General features: G+C 36.6%; 1 protein-coding gene across 9 annotated transcripts in view; it reads right to left on the bottom strand.

The window, feature by feature from the left end:
- The window catches only part of BCAS3 (BCAS3 microtubule associated cell migration factor), a 599,947-nt gene that overhangs the window by 303,924 nt on the left and 276,827 nt on the right, over positions 1-19,196 (bottom strand). For 7 of the 9 annotated variants that reach the window (XM_054510917.2, XM_054510920.2, XM_054510919.2 and 4 more), the window contains 3 exons: positions 13,075-13,119; positions 4,647-4,771; positions 1,914-2,079 (listed from right to left, as the gene is read on the bottom strand). In XM_054510917.2, coding sequence (XP_054366892.1) covers positions 1,914-2,079; positions 4,647-4,771; positions 13,075-13,119 — 336 coding nt within the window. The remainder of the gene's footprint in view (positions 1-1,913; positions 2,080-4,646; positions 4,772-13,074; positions 13,120-19,196) is intronic. The other 2 variants (XM_054510918.2, XM_045889306.3) reach the window with 1 other exon arrangement.

Below are 19,196 nucleotides of genomic sequence, written 5' to 3'. Positions count from 1 at the left end.
TCACCATCACTGTCACCACTTATAGACACTGATATAAACTCACACTATCTTTGTAATCATTAAAGTGAATTTGTTAGAAGTGCTGAAACCTGAAATACAAGGCCATCTGATTAAAAAGAATAAAAAAAAGGTGGCAGTGAGTCATACAATTACATACAGCTGATACTAGTTTAATAGCAGAAGACCTTCCAATAGGATAGATAAGACATTCAAAGCACTGGACAGAGAGGAAGTGTGGAATTCAATGTCACAACTAAGTAGCTCTAATTTTACCTAATTTCGGACAACTGTTGGAGCTCACTACTCTCAGAATATGTGTATATTTTAAAATAAAATAAAGCAGGTAAAAGTGCTTTTAAAAAAACCCACACGGTGGGTTTTTTTCAGATCCAAAGAGACAGAAAGTAAATTAATGGCTGACTTATTACAGAACTAATTAGAATGTGAGCTCCAAAATAAGCCATTTATTTCAACAATGATGGTGCAGTAATTTTAATTAGATCTGCCTGTTCCTAAATAGCTTGATAAATAAGATATTGATCAGATCAATCTAGGCCAGTAAAGTAGTAGTAAAGAATGCTGGAGCCTCCAAAAATCAATATAAGAATATTTTAAAATGTCAAAAGGAGAGGGATCATTTTCATATCCATTTCTGTCTGTTTCCTTCCATACTTGTCAGGATGAATTTTTCTCTGCCTCTTCTGTACACTTGTGTTGAACAGGTTGTATTCCAGATTTTATTTCTCTCTCTTGATACTTGCTTATAAAGATTCTAATGATCATGTACTTTTGAGAAGGACTCTGATTCTTAATAAACACTTCTACAGTGTTTAGCCATTATATCTTGGGGAAACCTTCCAATCAATTTATATTCCTTTCCAATCCCCTTAATGGCTATTCCAATGTACTCTCTATTCTCAGTGAACATGAGACTGGAAATAGAGGAAGCACTAAAGCTCTATATGTGGATAGGAAAAAACCCCAAGTTCTGGAAAATGTAATACAAAGATGCAAGGACAAGGTAATTCAAAAGGAGGCATAAGGCAAAGACAACTGAAAACATGATCACACAAAAATTTGTACATGAATGCTGTTAGCAGCATAATTCATGACAGCTAAAAAGTGGAACTGTCATCTACTGATGGATAAACAAAATGAATAAACAAATGGACACAAAACATGGTATATCCATGCAGTGGACTATTATTTGGCCATAAAAAGGAATGAACTTCTGATACATGTTACAATATGGATGGACCTTGAAAACATTATGTTAACTGAAGAAAATCAGATGCAAAAGGTCATATTTTGTATGATTCCATTCATACAGAATGTCCACAGTAGGCAGATCAGATCCAAAGAGACAGAAAGTAAATTATGGTCACCTGGGGCTGAAGGGTTTGGTGAAAATGGAGAGAGACTGCTGATGTGTATAGAGTTTCTTTTGAGGGTGATGAAAATGAGTGTGGTGATGGGTGTACAACCTACCGAAAATTCACTTTAGATGGGTGAACTGTATTACATGTAAATTATATCTCAAAAAAGGAATTACTGATACATGCAATAACAGGGATGAATCAAAATAATTTTGCTGGGTGGAAAGAAGCAAGACAAAAAAAAGAGCACACACACTATGATTCCATTTATATAAAATTCTAGAAACTATAAACTGATCTCTAATGACAGAGCAGTGGTTGCCTGGGGCTCAGTGGGTGAGGCAGGGATAAAGAAGGGCAGGAGGGAGAGACTACAAAGAGGCACAAGAAAACATTTGGGGGTGATGGATATACTTGTAATGTTAATCACAGTGATGGTTTCACAGCTGTATACAGATGTCAAACTTGATCAAATTGTACATTTTCAATATTTTACACTTCAGTAAAGCTGCCAAAAACAATGGAAGGAGGTCCTACCTAACCAGAGTCCAGCTGGCTCGAGGTGAGGTCATCACTTCCAGTGGGGTGTCATCACTAATCTTGGGGGCAGTGCTGAGCGGCCGTGGCTCCATCATGTGCTCCACTAAGGTCCCATAGCAACTGATAATGTAGAGAGACTCAACTACAACTTGTTTGGACTGATCTGCAAACAGAGAAACAGATCCTGGTTGTGGGATAATGGCATAAAAGGAGAGAGAAAATACAGCAGGAAATGTTTCACATGGTGCCTGCTCCCTGCCTCAAGGTTGCTTCTTAGAAGTGGACGCTAATGAATATGAGAATCTCTGTGCTATCAAACTATGTTTAAATCTTAAGCAATTTATTTCAAAAATGATGAAAATATCCTCAAAATTCTAATACAGTGAAACAATATTTCACAGCCTTTTGTATTTTTCTGCCATATAATTTGTTCCCCATTACAAAAAAATGAATGATAGCAGGTGGGACAGGGAAGGACTGACTGGAAAGGAACATCGTATGGACTAAGATGTAGTTACATGGGAGGTACCAATTCAACCGCACGAGAGGCTCCCTGGTGCTTACATCAGCTTAACTTCTCTACTTTCTCTCAGAAAACTTTATTTTTTTTTAAAGATTGATTTATTTGAGAGGGGGAGGGGCAGAGGGAGAGGGAAGGAAAGAATCTCTGGCTGACTCCCAGCTGAGCAAGGATCCCGGCACAGGGCTCGATCTCATGACCCTGAGATCATGACCGGAGCCAAAATCAGGAGTCAGACACTTAACTAACTGAGCTACCCAGGCATCCCAAACTTTGTTTTTTAAAATCTGGATTAAAACAAATAAATGAAAAACACGCACATCCTCCTCCCCCAAATCCTCTTTCTTCTCTCTTCTCCATGAATCACGGGCCTCTACGTAAACGAAGACCAATCATACTTTAAGGTCAGGTGCTGAATATGGATCTAATCAAATGACTTTATAAGGAAGTACACATGTCCTCACTACTAAAACAGGTTTAGTCCTGTATCTTGGGTTTTACAGTAAACCTAGGAGCATATAAAATCACTCATGAATGCTGGGTGGGTCACCTTATCTCCATGCCAGAGGAATCAATTACAGCCGATTTGAGAAAATGGCTAACGACCAGTCAGCGGGACATAAAGGAGTAGTAAGTTAAAAGGGTAATTAGAACAGAAGGGAGAAGCATTTGAAATTGAGCTTCACAGAGGGTTTTAACTAGTAACAAAAAGTCACTTTGATAGCATCATTAAAACTAAAGAGGTAACAAAAAAATAGAGATGGGATAAGAAAATGGAAGGCTTGCATACTTTACTGTATCCTCTCCCACTTAGACAAGGAACCTGCTGTGCCTGAGATCCTATTTCCAAGGAAAGGGTCACAGAAAGGCGATAACTAGGGAGAGGGCTGATGTCTGACTGCCAGTACTGAGCGTAAAGCAGGGCCATTTTGCCAAGAACAATACAGCCTGTGGAGCTGGGCAGAGAAGTGCCTCACTAACAACTCAGTTTGTGACCTACTTTAATAGTGCTGAAATAATAAGGGCACAATCTTAACATTCAGATTTAAATACCCGGTTCACGAATGCAGGCATTCCTCTGCACACAAAAAATAAGGAGTAACATACTAAAGCAGTAATTACATAAAAATTTTAGGTATTGGGACGCCTGGGTGGCTCAGTCATTAAGTATCTGCCTTCAGCTCGGGTCATGATCCCGGGGTCCTGGGATCGAGCCCCGCATCGGGCTCCCTGCTCGGCGGGAGGCCTGCTTCTCTCTCTCCCTCTGCCGCTCCCCCTGCTTGTGCGCTCTCACTCTCTCTGTCAAGTAAATGAACAAAATCTTTAAAAAAAAAAAATTTTAGGTATTAATCTTGGCTATCAAAGCAGGGATTTAAAAAAAAACACAATTCTATAAACTCAAAGGAGCAATGGTTACCATAAAAGATGACTCTTAAGGGCGCCTGGGTGGCTCAGTGGGTTGAGCGTCTGACCCTTGATTTTGGCTTAGGTCATGACCTCAGGGTCATGGGATCGATCTCCATGTCAGGCTCCGTGCTCAGTGTGGAGTCTGCTTGAGATTTTCTCTTTCCCGCTCCCTCTGCCTCTCCCCTCGCTTTTGCACGTGCTCTCTCTCAAATAAATAAATAAATCTTTAAAAAAAAAAAAGATGACTCATTTCTGAGCAGGAGCCTGTTTTTATCTTTTAACTTATAATATGGCAAAGTTGTTGGTGGTGGTTTTTTGTCTGTTTGTTTTTTAAAGTCAAGATGGAGCTTTAGAAAACCTGGATTAAAACTCGGATACCATCACTTCCTAACTGGTGCTTTTAGCTAAGATATTCAAACTCGTTGATCTCAAGCTCCTTGTCTCTAAAGTAGGGATAACAGGGTTTTCTTCCCCACACCTGAGAGGCAATGGCATGGAATTAGCTTGTCAAAAATGTAAAAATGTAGAATGGTATGGCATTAACAATGTTGAGGACACTGGTAGATTGTCTCCAGCAAAACAAAATACAAATATTCAGATGGGCAATTTATTTCACATTTATAGTGAGAGGATAGCCTTTCTCCTTAATGAGGCTTGAGTAGTTGAGGAGAGACATGCTAACTGAATGGAAAAATGGGTTCAGAGAATACGGGGTTCAAGATTATTCAAGAAGAACCACTACAAATTTCCCTCAAGAAACAAAAATTACAAGTGGCAAGTTTAAGCTTCAGTAAGCTCCATACCTTTTTCTCTTTTCAGACCTGCATTATTTGCAAACCACGATCTGGATGTCCCGAACACTGCAGCCACACAAAATTCTCCGCCCATCGATTTGCTGGGTGAAATTTGTGGAGGTGGTTTAACTTTGCTTAAAAAATAAAATGATAGTAAAAAAAAAATTACCATGATGGAATCACAGACCTCAATATAGTGACATTATTTTCTTTAAAATTCCACCCCAAAGTATTCAAACCCTCCATTGTGGACATGCATTTTGCCTTAAGTAATAACTGGTGGTGTGAGACTGTGTTCTGCAGTAAAAGTAAAATTAGTGCAGAATTCCAGAGTATTATCACAACAGTAACATATAAAAACAACAAAAATTAACCCCTTTTTGAAGTATATGTTGGTGAAATCCAAGTCACTTCCTTTCAGATGGATAACATTTCTCTGGAGATTTTAAAGTGGAAGAATAGAACCAGGCTAAGTATCTCACAATAATAAAATCGTTTATCATTTCATTTTGATATATAAGATGTGGGATTGACAGGACAGTTGAATGGAGACGGCACGTATGAAACTGACAAGATGATATAGGATGAAAATATGAAAATGACAAGAAGATACAGAACGAAACCCTGTGAATGTTTCAGCCACAAAGCTACATAGTTAGATAATGTATGGGGAGAAGATCGAATGCTCTAATGCAATTATATTCACCAATCCATTTGTTTATTTTTTCTTCATGGGTTTGTGAAAATGATGTGTCTATTTCTGTTCTGTTCTTCACACGTTTGAGGATGCCTTAAGTCACTGATGTAACTCCCATAAAAAAGTATCTGCTTTCCTGTTTGTTTTCTCCAAATTAGCTTTTATACCATGAACTTCTAATATCAACCTTTCATCTTCTGTGAAATTCTATTATTTCTCTTCTCTTTTGATTTGGCAAAGGCTTCCCCAGTGCTCACTGGCAATTCTGCTGACCACCTCAGATAAATGGTAGTAGTTCACACACCAGAAAACAGCCTCACTGCATCCTGGTCGAGATCACAGCCCCTCTGGACACCAGAGCTCTGATGTTCCTACTCTGCTAGTCAGTCCCCAATGTCAAATGACATTATTTCTACCTTCTTTTGTTCACTGTCCTTTATCTCTTTATCTGATAATAAAGTATGATTAGGTGGAGAAAGATTGGGTTTGGGAGCCAGGAAGAAACCTCCATGCTGCCACTTCTTAGCTGTGTGACTTATTTAACTTCTCAAAGCTCAGACTGCTAATATGTAAAATAAAAATAGTAATGCCTACTTCATGGGGTTATTTTAAGCATTATTTGTTATTTGTTTTTGTTATATTTGTTATTATTTGTTATTTGTTCTCTAAGTGTGCTCCCTGGCTAGAAGTATCACCTGAGAACTTCTTAGATAGACAAATACTCATCAAGCCGCACCCCAAACTCTGGGGGCGGGGCCTAATAATCTGTGCTTTGTTTTAGTTTAAGTAATTTTTTTTTTTTTTTTAACCCTCCAGGAGATTCTGGTACATGCTCAGGTTTAAGAACCACTGTATTGGGAAAGTGCATAAAGCAATCAAGGCAGTGCCTTCCCATATTCATGGTACTCAATAGGGTTAACTGTCTTCTGTATGGCACACCGCCTTCACCTAATTTTCCAAAGCATCAAACTATGATTTGGTAATCTCAGTTTCCAGGTCCTTATGACACCTGAAATAGTCTTCCACATACTTTATTTCCCCAGCCTTCTGCTCTGACATCTTCCTGCTTGGGAAAGCAAAAAGTTCGGGTCAGAGGCCACTGTGATTGGTCTTTTTGGCTCTCCCTTTGTGCCAAATCTATGGTAATGCACATTGCCATATATGAAAAGGCCTCTTCTTTCCATCATTAACATTTCTTAACCACTTCACATCATTACTCATAAAAACCACACCCCTGCCTAACATATCAACACCAGTCACAGTCAGACTTCCACTGACAGGGAATAAAGACGTAGTTTTTAGAAAAAAGATTCTGTGAGGAAATGAATCCGGTTCTACAAATAGTTTCACATCTTCCTGGTTGCATCTGCCACAACTACAATAACCTACCAACAGGGAAGAAGACTCCCCCACCCTGACCCCACCTACCCCAGAACAAACACACACCTTTCCTCGCCATCAGATTATCCTTCCCGGTTATGATGCTCTACGTTGTAATACCTTCGAGTGTAAATTCTCCTTCAAAGCCTTTATTTCTATCACTGAACTGCTATCACTGAGCTAGTAAGTTCCTATAACTATCATCTTTTAGTTCCTTTGGTCATTTTTAACACTTAGGAGTTTGGGGAGTTGGAGAGAGAAGGAGAGAAAAAGCCATTCTAGAATTTGTTGAAAGGTGTTTCCAATTATGTAACTATATGTTTTTACTAGAATCACCATCAGGGAACAATAATACTACAATGTACAAATAAGCTTCACAGGGACAAATTCAAAGCTCTTTGCAAATTACTGAATGCTATTTTTGTTTTTGTTTTTTTAAGGCATGTGGTAAGCAACAAGAGAGAAAACAAGTGGGTATGACACTTCTTCCGAGAGACTATGGCACATACAGTGTGCCTCCTGAACAGACTTGAAAAACAGTTGCTATCAGGCAAGATAGTTACCTTGATAACACAGTAATAAAGAGTAGAAATATGGTAAGAAACCAATTTAGTCTTTGACCATGCAAAAATATATTCTGTGTTTATTAGCTTCTAGTCTAATCAGTCAATGTCAAAAGCTAAAACCTCTTACACTTCCATAACATGACACATAACTCAGCTTCTGAACACACAACTAAAAAGCATCAACACGGGCGCCTTGGTGGCTCAGTCGGTTGAGCGACTGCCTTCGGCTCAGGTCATGATCCCAGGGTCCTGGGATCGAGCCCCGCATCAGGCTCCCTGCTCGGCGGAGAGCCTGCTTCTCCCTCCCCCTCTCCCCCTGCTTGTGTTCCCTCTCTCACTGTGTCTCTCTCTGTCAAATAAATAAATAAAATCTTAAAAAAAAAAAAAGCATCAACACAGTATTATTTTACGCAGACTCATTATCTCCTGCAGAGAATAAGTATCTTATGATAAAAGTATGCTTAAAATTATGTAAAGAATGATCATTTTCATTTTTATACATTATTTCTTCTTTTTCCTCTGATGGGGCCTCAATGAATCACATTAATACAAGTTTGTGCTTAGTAAGTGATTTAAAAGGTTTTCATCCCTTAAGCGCCTGGGTAGCTTAGTCGGTTAAGCGTCCTACTCTTGATTTCAGCTCAGGTCATGATCTCAGGGATATGAGATCGAGCCCCACATCGGCTCTGTGCTGGGCATGGAGCCTGCTTAGGATTCTCTCTCTCCCTCTCTCCCTCTCTCCCCACCCCCCACCAAAAGAGTTTTCATCCCTGAGAATAACTTATCTCCTACATGGTGCAGTGCTGTGTACCGGGGAGGGAGAATATGTGAACATATTCCTAGCAAGTCATTTCTACCATCAATCTACATTTGGAATGACTTTTCACAAAACAGAGTATAAAGATATGTGTCTAGAAGACTTTCAGAAAAATTAAAAGGAGAAATAATCTAAAGAAAAGATTACTACTAATTAAGTATTTCTACCCAAGGGGAGAAAAATTTCACTTTGACTCACTTTGCCCTTTATCCTAAGTTTTAAAAAGACTAACGAGGAATTTGGAATGGAGGCAGAATTGAACTTTTCCAAAATGACTCAGAATATTTCTATTGCAAAATAACCTTTTGTTGGCAAAAAAATAAAACACTGAAAAATGATACATATGTGGAAGGAACAAAAGATAAAAGTACTAGCCTTGTAAATCATGTTCACTTCTATACCGGTGACCCAATCATTTTAGGAAAGCATTCCAAAACTACCTTTTTTTTTTTCTTTCTTCCTCTCAATATCTCCCTTTATCCTCCAAAAGGGGCTTAATAAATCCCATTACAAAACATTTGCAAGTTTAAAAAAGAATACCTCTGGGTGTTTGGAGGCCTTCCCGCATTTATTAATTTATTAAATAGTCTGATGTAAAAAATAAAATTTCAATGTATATGGAGCCCAGGAATTCAATTGTGTTGATCATGGTTTTCAAGAAGAACAAAACAAACTGATGGAGCTGATGGACTCCTTTCTACTGGGAACTTCTGCTTCTTACCCCCCTGAGCCCATCATTTAATAAATAGCCTCATGTTCAAAAAGGAAAAGTAAAATTTGGCTTAACTTATGAGCAGTGTGTAAAAGAAAAATGGAATGAATTCAACTTTCACCCTATCGGGCAAAATAATAATCATAAAATATCATATTTACTAAACTTGATACAAGAGAACTACATAATAAAAAGTAAAACAAACATACAAAGAAACAAACAAACAAATAAAAACAAAACAGGGGCGCCTGGGTGGCTCAGATGGTTAAGCGTCTGCCTTCGGCTCCGGTAGTGCATGATCCCAGGATGATCCCAGGGTCCTGGGATCAAGCCCCACATCCGGCTCCTGGCTCAGCGGGGAGCCTGCTTCTCCGTCTCCCTCTGCCTCTCCCCCTCCCCCTGCTCGTGCCCTCTCTCTCTCTATCTCTGTGTCTCAAATGAATAAATAAAATCTTTAAAAAAAAAAAATAAGGTACTAAATTAAAACTCAGGAGTTTCACTCTTTTTCACTCCTTTTGGGAGACTTAATCATCTAACTATAGCATGAGAATCATTTTCACTGCCATCAGAAGTTCTGGGGATGTTAACATTATGACGTCTTTCAAAATACTTACAAAGACTATTGAAGTTAACCATTGGCTTTTACTGTATTATGTAATCCAGTCAGATTAACATATTGAATTTCTCTTGCCTTTTTTTCTCTCCACCCTACTGCAAAGAGGAAAAAAAGCAAAACTCTAATAATATCTGCTTTAAAATTACAGAAAAATTATGTCCATCTGGGTAAATCTACTATGTCCCACAGAATAGGACGTGAGTGGGGTATCTGTGCAAGGCATGAAAAGCAGCAATGAGGTCCATTGCCTTGTTTAGAAGGACACAAGCATGGAAAGAGCTAAACTGAGATAGAAGCAGCGTTTCTTTCATTTTCCACTTTAAATGTTAGACACCATATTGCTGTAAGAATTACAAGTGGTGTAATATCTTTGTGTATAAGAAAAAAAATCTTTTCTTGATATTCCTCACTGTGATTGAGCTTTTAAAAGGAATTTAGAAGTTTTCTCTCACTCTCAACTTTATTTTTCTAAGAGAAGAACTAAGAGGGAAACTGAAAGTATTTTATTTTAAATAAAGATATTAATAATATACCTAAAATTATTCTATCACAAATTATTCTTAAAGACCTAACAGATTTATATAAACTTTACAAATAAGATTCTCCTCTTTATATAAATCTTTTCTTTCAAAAATGAATTTATAATATTTTAAATATTCTCAAAAGAACAAGATTAGTTTAAATGAACTATTTACATATAAACTGAATGGTCTCAGCACTAATTAAAACTTTAATTATAACTTGAAATGTAAGTTTTAATTCTTATTTAAGATTAACCTTATGTAATACAAACACAGGTTATAAGCATGGGATATATTCAAATGGGCTACTTTTGTCTACACTATTATGTATATATTTTTTCTTTTGATAAGCAATTAAAAAATAACAGCAGTTTAAACATAATACTACATGTACATTGGGAGCTCAATAAATACTTATTACTTATTTGTAATACTGAAAGCAAAATCAATCTTAAAAAATTCACAATGGCTATTTCTCTTAAAATTTCTATATTAAAAAAGTATTATATGTGTGATTCTATTACAATATTTTAAACAGTCATTCAAACTCAAATATCCTGGAGGAGGCATAATCCCCAGAGTGTATAAAATGGCTACAATGTCGAAGACGGTCTGAATAACTTTCCAACAAGCTTATTTTGTTATCAAAAGGAAAGACATTATTTTAAACTGACTCACTGCAACTGCATGAATTTAAACAAACTAGTTTATCAAAGAATGAAGAATTAGTCGAAACTGTGATCTACCAAAAGCAAAATCTTAGCTAAATACAAAGGTTGTAACTTGAAAGTAATAAAAAAAAAATTGTATGCAATGTCCATTACATTTGAAGAGGAACTGTAAAAATGTCATATTCTTCCAAAATACAAATATAACCCTGCAACTGGAAATACTATAAACATATTTATTTGGCATAATGTTTTATTTCGCAAGGGTGAATAAAAACATTCTCAGGTTGAATGCTAAATATCATGGAAAAACAGCAAAAACTGTTAAAACAAAGAAGCTCTTATAAACAGGCTAGGAGAAGTTGTCAAATTTATATCCATTTTGCTGCCCTAATTTGAGGTTTCATTAAGATCTTAATGGGAAAAACATGCACCACTAGTAAAGGCACGTATTTTAAAGGAGGATCTTGTAGGCTAGTGTAAGTGACTAAAAACGAGTTTCTTGCGAGCTAACGATGGCTTCGAACAGACCACAAAGCAGTCTCCTAAAAGACAGGCAATGATGTAAAAGTCTACTGTAGTTCATATATCCCTTTCTTTAATCTGGCTCTTTTAATCTTGTTTCAACCTCAAATCATTTCTGGCTGACAAGTGCTTCTGCTTAAATTTGAGGAGCACATAAGCTGTTGAAGGAATGGAGTTTTCTGATTTAACATACAACATTTGTTACTCCATCTTTACTTCTATGCTAAAACTTCAATCTCTATTAACATACTAAAACTCTTCCCTTTGTACTCAGAGAATGAGAAATTTATCCTAAGATGGAATATAATTCTAAGTTTAGTCTACAAAGAAATTTTGTCGGATGTTGAATCTGGCATTTAAAAACTGACTGCTCATCTAAGCCTCTGAGTAAGATCCATGTATCTTGTTTGTTTGGGGAAGAAACCTGGTTAACAAAAAGAATAAAGATTGACTTGCGTGGAACTTTTCCTCATTTATACCCTGAATTTCTTTAGAATAGTTTCACAATCTGTGTCCTAATTTTGAGGCTAGTTTCAAGGAGGAGGTTTTTATGATTGGTCGCCCTATTCTTATATGATAATGAAATTTTCAGATGTTCCTGTGGCAGATGACCACTGAAATTAGTTTGCATCAAATTATAGTGTACCTTCAAGAACTATTTCAGTTTCTTTCTGTCTAGGAGAAAAACGGTTGGAAGGTTTTTTTTTCTAGGATAATGGGACAGTATGAACAATTCCCAGTAGCACTTATGAGAACTACACACACACATGTGCAGAACTCTTTTAAGTATTCTGACTACATTTATAAAATTGATATACTTTACATTCCCCCAAATTTCCTTTTGGCTCACTTAACTCTTAAAAGTAAAAAAAAAAAAAGAAAGAAAGAAAGAAAGAAAAGATCTCATTTAAAGAAGCTTCTTTTCAAAAATGGTATTTTTCCCTTAAAAGAGTAATAGCAGAAGCATCTAATATTTACTGAGCTCTTACTATGTGCCAGGCACTGTTCTAAGCACTATATTGTCAGTTCATTTCATCCTCACAATGAACCTACGCCGTAGGTGCTACTGGTAACTCCATCTAATAGAAAAGGAAACCAAGAAGCAGAAAGGGTTTAGAAAATTACACAAGATCATATAGGGAGGGAGTGTGTGAACTGGGGTTTAGGACCTTGATGGTCTGATTCTGGAGACCTGACTCTTAGCCATATGTTAAACATACCAGCTCCTAAATACATTCTACTTCACATCTTTACATAAAAGTATTAAATATGCTCTATTTCTTTTCCACGACCATCATGTCTAAGACTGACAAAATTGTATTTTATGCATTGTAATATAAGAATTTACTAAATAAATAAGTTATGGTGAACAGGTGTCAATAACTCAAAATAATAAATTATTCAGGAGTTCTTATGTGAAACACAAATTTCCTCATCATGTAGATCTTTAAATACCTAAACTCTTCAAAACAGAACTAACTCTATTCCTTTGGTACCAAATAAAGTGCAGTAAAAATTTATAGGGTATTTTTAGTAGACCTTAAATATATTTATATTTCAAAATAAATCATATCTTTGAATGTTCAGCACAATGTGTAGGGAGCTTCTCTCACTATCATACTCAAAGCTTTAAATTTGGGTGTTAGCCTTGTCTTACACACTAGCATTATGAGAGAATCCTTCTAACTTCTTGTTTTTAAATATTAATCTGTGATTTCTTTTTTACCTGACTCTTCAAGAAATGAAGTGAAACCAAAAAACCTGCTCTTTTAAAGCTTAAATATCAACATTCATGTCCCATTCTACAAATTATTCAGTAATCTGGTGCATCTATCTGAGATCAGGCCATGCAACTGAAAACAAAAGTACAAAACAGAGTTACTTTCTGAGAGTACAGCAAATGAATTAGGCATGCGGGACTGAACTGGGACTCACCATGGAGCTTTTATGGAAAAACACCCCGCTCCAAACAGATAAGGCCTTCATGGAAAAGGGGGGAAAATGCACAAAAAATTAGAGGAAAACTCATTTCACATTAACAAATACATGTATATCATACTGTTATAGAGTATGGATAAAATAACTGAAAAAATAAGTAATCACTTGCAATTCTACTGTAGATACTAACGAGTCTGATATAACCAATAAACAGAATGACGTGAAATAACAAGTCCCTTAATTTTCATAGGATTAGCAATTTCAAATGGTCTATTTCTCCCCCTTTTCTGGAGTCCCCCTGTAGGGTTTCTAAAGTAAAATAAAATAAACTTCACTTCAGAGGCCCTTAAAACAAAGTACAGGTTAAATGGAATAATCAAATGGAGAAAAGGGTGGGATCAGTAGCAACAGATGTGTGGTTGTAGGACACAAAATGTTTAAAATCAGCTAGAGAGAACACAATAAAAAGTTTGATAAGCATTATTCGCTCTTCATCGGTTGCAGCCTCAGAGCCACAGAGAGAAAGCAAGTCTTTTCCAAGCTACTTATGTAAAGTATGTTGAACTGTGTATTGCTGGCCAAAGGAATAAACACTAAATAAAAGTAGTATGATTTATTTCCATGTAGGGTTGCATTCCCAAAAGTGAGCATTTCTCTTAATAGTGATAGAGGTTGGCTTCTTCCACCTGGCCTGCTTTGGGCTAGGTTGGAATACCGGAAATGACAGCCACAATTGCTTATTTTAAATACAACTGGGGATGCAAAGTCAGACTTCATGGTACACATATTTCTTATTAATATTCTGTTCACAGCCATTTCAGACATGCTATGCATACTTGCACACAAAGAAGATGGGCTGATTTAATTGTATCCAAAACCAAATGTTGCTGTAGCATCTGACATGTGGAGGTGAGACACAGATTGAGAAGGAAAGCACACTGGCAAAACCTGGATATTTTCTTCTTTAACTTTGGGGCTAAAAACACCTTAAAAATAAAAATTCCTGCTAAGTGATTAGCTTTCGTCTGCCAGTGGATTGAGTTTCACAAACGGAAACTTGGGTAAAAGGTTTTCACAACACTGAGCACAATTCTCAGGATTGGTGCACAGAAGAAACAAAGCAGGGAACAGAGAGGGAAGAGATACTAATTAGAGAAGAGTGAGTCGGAAGAACTGAGACACTGAAGAAAAAAGAAAAGAAACTTCAGGAATGGTGTCAATGCAAAGCAAAGAAATCTCTCTTGTAGTTAATACGACCACAACCAAAGATAGGACGTCATTATCCACATTGAAACAGTGGATGTTCAAACTTTTTTAATCACGACCCAGAGAAATACATTTTAAGGTGCAAGCTGGTGTATACATGAACATACATAAATTGAAACAATAATTCAATGAATGTGGCTTTTGTCTGTCATCAACTTTACTATTTTCTATTTCAATGTATTATAAACATTAATGCTGGGATTTTGTTACAATGAAGATCATGCATACTCTGGCGGGGTAGGTCTGAGCAGGGCCTGAGATTCTGTATTTCTAAGAAGCTCCTATCTCATGCTAAAGCTGCTTGTTTGCAGAACCAATAACAAAACTGCATTTCATTTTATTCTATTTCATTAATGAAAAAAAAGACACAATCCCCTTATCTGATTTCATGATTCACAAATCATACTGGAAACAAAGTGTTACTGGGAGCTCACGCTGCACTCTGACGAACACTGATTTAGATAACTGAGACCACTCAAAGACCCCAATCTCAGTAACACTGTAATGCCATGCAGAAAGGATCAGAAAATGGAAGCTTCTGTATGTTTTCATATGCCCACAAATGTTTCTGAAATGAAGAGGCTATTGTTGCCAGACAGTACCCAACTTCCTTTAAGTTTCTTCATTAGGCAGGGCCCACAAAATAGTCAAACAGTTCAAATGATTCTGACACAGGCGCTGACCATCTGGAACATCTAGACATGAGTGGCTCTTCAGTGTATATTATGTCAACACTGAACAGTCTCCCATCTCATTCCGAACATCAGACTACAGCTAATTTGTTGCAAAACATTTGGAAGTTTTATCTTCATCCTTTATGCCTTAAAAGGCTTCTCTACCGACCTCCCGAACCAACCAAACAAAAATGAAACAAAACCTTAAAGTTTCTACATTTCAAAAGACCAGCTGATGTTCCCTACCTACAGAGCCAGTAAATACCCTTTTCTAGGTTAAGGTTTCCTTATGTCTCAAAAGGAAACATGCATTTGCCAAACAAATTAAACACAAGCTTAAAAAAAATAATAATAAAATCTCCTAGATCTTCCTTTCTAGGCAATGGCAGTTGGTGTTATCAACGAAAGATTTAAACAGCCATTTCCTTCCCCACAATCCTAAAATGTACGGTTAACTCTCCAAACACTGTAGTAAACAGGCCTGCGCTAAGCAGCCTTGTCAGATTTAAAGACAATACAGTTCTCACTGTTCACAACCAAACCCAATGGTGTGAGTTAAAAGTAACCCTTCTTCAATCAAATAAGGATCAACTGGCTAACACAGCTCAAGGAGAAAACAGAGGGCTGGGAGAGACTGAATGAGGACCCGCTTTAGTATAGGCTTGGCATGTTCCCAATCTCCACTTACCCACTTCTTGGCCACCCCTACAAACTGGACCTCTGCCACATCCATGTAAAGGAAGAGCCACAAACTCCAAAGAAGTAGAGTGACTGACGTAATTACGGACTCTGTATGGGCAGTGTCAGCTGTTCTTTTGAAATGTGCCTGCTTCATCTTTCCTCAGTAGCAAAAGAATGCAAATATAAAGTCACAAAGGACAGGCTCATGATCCAGCTGTCTTCACCTATGACTTCCTTTCCCTCTTTAAAATCCCACAGTTGTAGTTTTATATGAGGGTAGTTAGAAGGAGGAAGACAGTATGTGAGTGGGGGTGTATGTTGAATTAAAACGGTCTGTATTAACATATGCAACTCCAATTAGATGTTTGGATATTAAGAATTTCTGTGTTTTCTAAGCACTATTAAGTTTCAGCAGGTTTAACAAGCCTGCCACACAAAACCTATTCACTCTGCCACAATTATATCCTTTTTGAGCTGAATTCTGATTGAAAAACATCAGGACTGGCCAAGAGATTAAAAATCCAGAAATATTTTTTATAGACTTATTTATAGCGCAACGTGAAACGACTTGACCATTAGTTCTCAACGGATTTCTTCTGGAGATTCTCAGAAGACAAGAAGGAATTGTGTTTTATATCATAACAGTAATGCCATGTAAGTTTTTAAATGCTGATTCATTTTGTTGAATGCCACATAATACCACAAAAGCTTTGTTCTTACTAGCTGAAAGGAAAGCAAACGTGAAGATTTTTTAAATGCAAGGGAAAAGTAAAACTTGATTTGATTTTGAACGCACTGAAGTCTTCTATAACCTGACCCTAGTGCTAAAAGGTATAAATGATTAGGTTCAATCATCTTTAGAGTTAAAGAATTAGTTGGAGTCTAAGAGAAAAATTCTATGAACATACTCTGAAAGTCCTATTTTTCAACTAATCATGTCTTATGAGAATTCAGGTATTATCACATAACAAACATCGGAATGAGCCCATATTTACTATGAACAACTATATACCAACAAACTGGACAATCTAGATGAAAAGGAAAAAATTCTTAGAAATACAACTTACCAAGACTGAATAACAAAGAAATAGAAAATCTAAATAGAACAATTATTAGTACGGATACTGGATCAGTAATCAAAAATCCCCCAATGAAGAAAAGCTAAGGATGAGATGGCTTCACTGGCTTCACTGGCAAATTTTACCAAACTTTTAAAGAATTAACACCAATCCTTAAACTCTTCCAAAAAATCAGAGGATGGAACACTCCCAAACTCATTTTGTGAGGCCAGCATAATCCTGATACCAAAACCAGAAAATGACACCACTAGAAAAGAAAACTACAGGCCAGTATCCCTAATGAATATAAGATGGAAAAATTCTCAAGAAAGCACTAGCAAACCAAATTCAGCAGCACATTAGAAAGGATCATTCACAATGCTCAAGTGAGATTCATCCTGGGGATCCAAGGATGGCTCAACATAATACAAATCAATCAGTATGATACATCACATTAGTAGAATGAAAAAAAAAATCATCTGATCATCTAACTGACACAGGAGAAGCATTTGACAAAATTCAACATCCATTCATGATTAAAAACTCGTAACAAATTAGGCACAATTAAGGAACATATCTCAACATACTAAAGGCAAGCATAGCTAACATCATACTCAATGGAGAAAGGTTGAAAGCTTTTCCTCTAAGATCAGGAACAAGACAATGGCACCCACTCGTACCACTCTTTTTCAATATAGTAATGGAAGTCCTAGCTAGAGCAATCAGGAAAGAAAAGAAAAGAAAATGTATCAGAGTTGGAAAGAAAAGAAGTAAAACTGTCTCTGTTTGCAGATGACATAACTTTATAGAAAATCCTAAAGACTCAACCAAAAAACTGTTAGATCTAATCCATGAATTCAGTAAGTTACAGGATATAAAATTAACATACAAAAATCAGTAGTGTTTCTATACACTAACAACAAATTTTCTGAAAAAGAAACAAGGGAATCAATCCCATTTACAATAGCATCAAAAACAATAAAACACTTCGGAATAAATATAACTAACAAGATGAAAGATCTCTACTCTGAAAACTATAAGACACTGATGAATGAAATCAAAGAACAACACAAATAAATGGAAAGGGATCCTGTGGTCGTGGATTTTAAGAATTAATGTTAAAATGTCAATACTACCAAAAGCTATCTATAGATTTGATGCAATCCCTATCAAGATTCCCCAGGCATTTTTTACAGAAGTAGAAAAAAACTTCCCTAAAATTTATATGGAATCACAAAAGACCCCAAATAGCCAAAGAAATCCTAAAAAAGAACAAAAGCAAGAGGCATTGTATTTCCTGATTTCAAGTTAACTATAAAGCTATAGTCATCAAAACAGTATGGAGTTGGCATAAAAACAAATAGACCAATGGAACAGAATCATGAGCGTACATGGTCCGCTAATATTTGACAAGGGAACCAAGAATACGCAATGGAAAAAAAGACAGTCTCTTCAATAAATGGTACTGGGATAACTGGATAGTCACATGTAACAAATGAAACTGGACCCATACCTTACACCACTCACAAAAATTAACTCAAGATGGATCAAAGACTTAAATGTAAGACCTGAAACCATGAAACTCCTAGAAGGAAACACAGGAACAAAAGTTCCTTGACATGCATCTTAGTAATAATTTTTAAAATATGACACCTAAAGTACAAGCAACAAAATTAAAAATGAATTTAAAAGCTTCTGCACGGCAAAAGAAACCATCAACAAAATGAAAAGACAACCTACAGAATGGGAAAAAATATTTGCAAATCATCTACCTGATAGGGGGTTAATATCTAAAATATATAAAGAACACATGCACTCAATGGCAAAAAACAACCCAATTTAAAAATGGGCAAATGATTTGAATAAACATTTTCCCAAATAAGACATACAAAAGGCCAACAGGTTCATGAAAAGGTGCTTAACATCAGTAGTGATTAGGGAAATGCAAATTAAAAGCACAATGAGTTACCACCTCATCTCTGTTAGCATGGCCATCATCAAAAAGACAAGAGATAACAATGCTGCCATGGATATGGAGAAAAGGGAACCCTTGCATATTGCTGGTGGGACTATAAATTGGTGCAGTTGCTATGGAAAACAGTAGGGAGGATCCTCAAAAAACTAAAAATAGAACTACCCTATGATCCAGCAATTCCACTTCTGGGAATATACCCAAAGGAAATAAAAACACGAACACAAAAAGATATGCACCCCCCATGTTCATAATAGCATTATTTACCAAAGCCAGGACATGGAAACAACCTGAGTGTCCACTGATGGACAATGGATAAAAATGTTGTGATTTACACACACACACACACACACACACACACATATGCATGCAGTGGAATATTATCCAGCCATAAAAAAAAAATATGAAGAAATCCGACCACTTGAAACAACATGGAGAGACCTTGAAGGCAATATGCTATGTGAAATA

Source organism: Mirounga angustirostris, unplaced genomic scaffold, assembly GCF_029215605.1.
Source record: "Mirounga angustirostris isolate CCGP_5_RB_7025 unplaced genomic scaffold, mMirAng1.0.hap1 SCAF_17, whole genome shotgun sequence".
Taxonomy (NCBI): Eukaryota; Metazoa; Chordata; class Mammalia; order Carnivora; family Phocidae; genus Mirounga; species Mirounga angustirostris.
The sequence above is the reverse complement of the archived record's forward strand: the minus strand, read 5'-3'. Positions and strand labels throughout refer to the sequence as shown.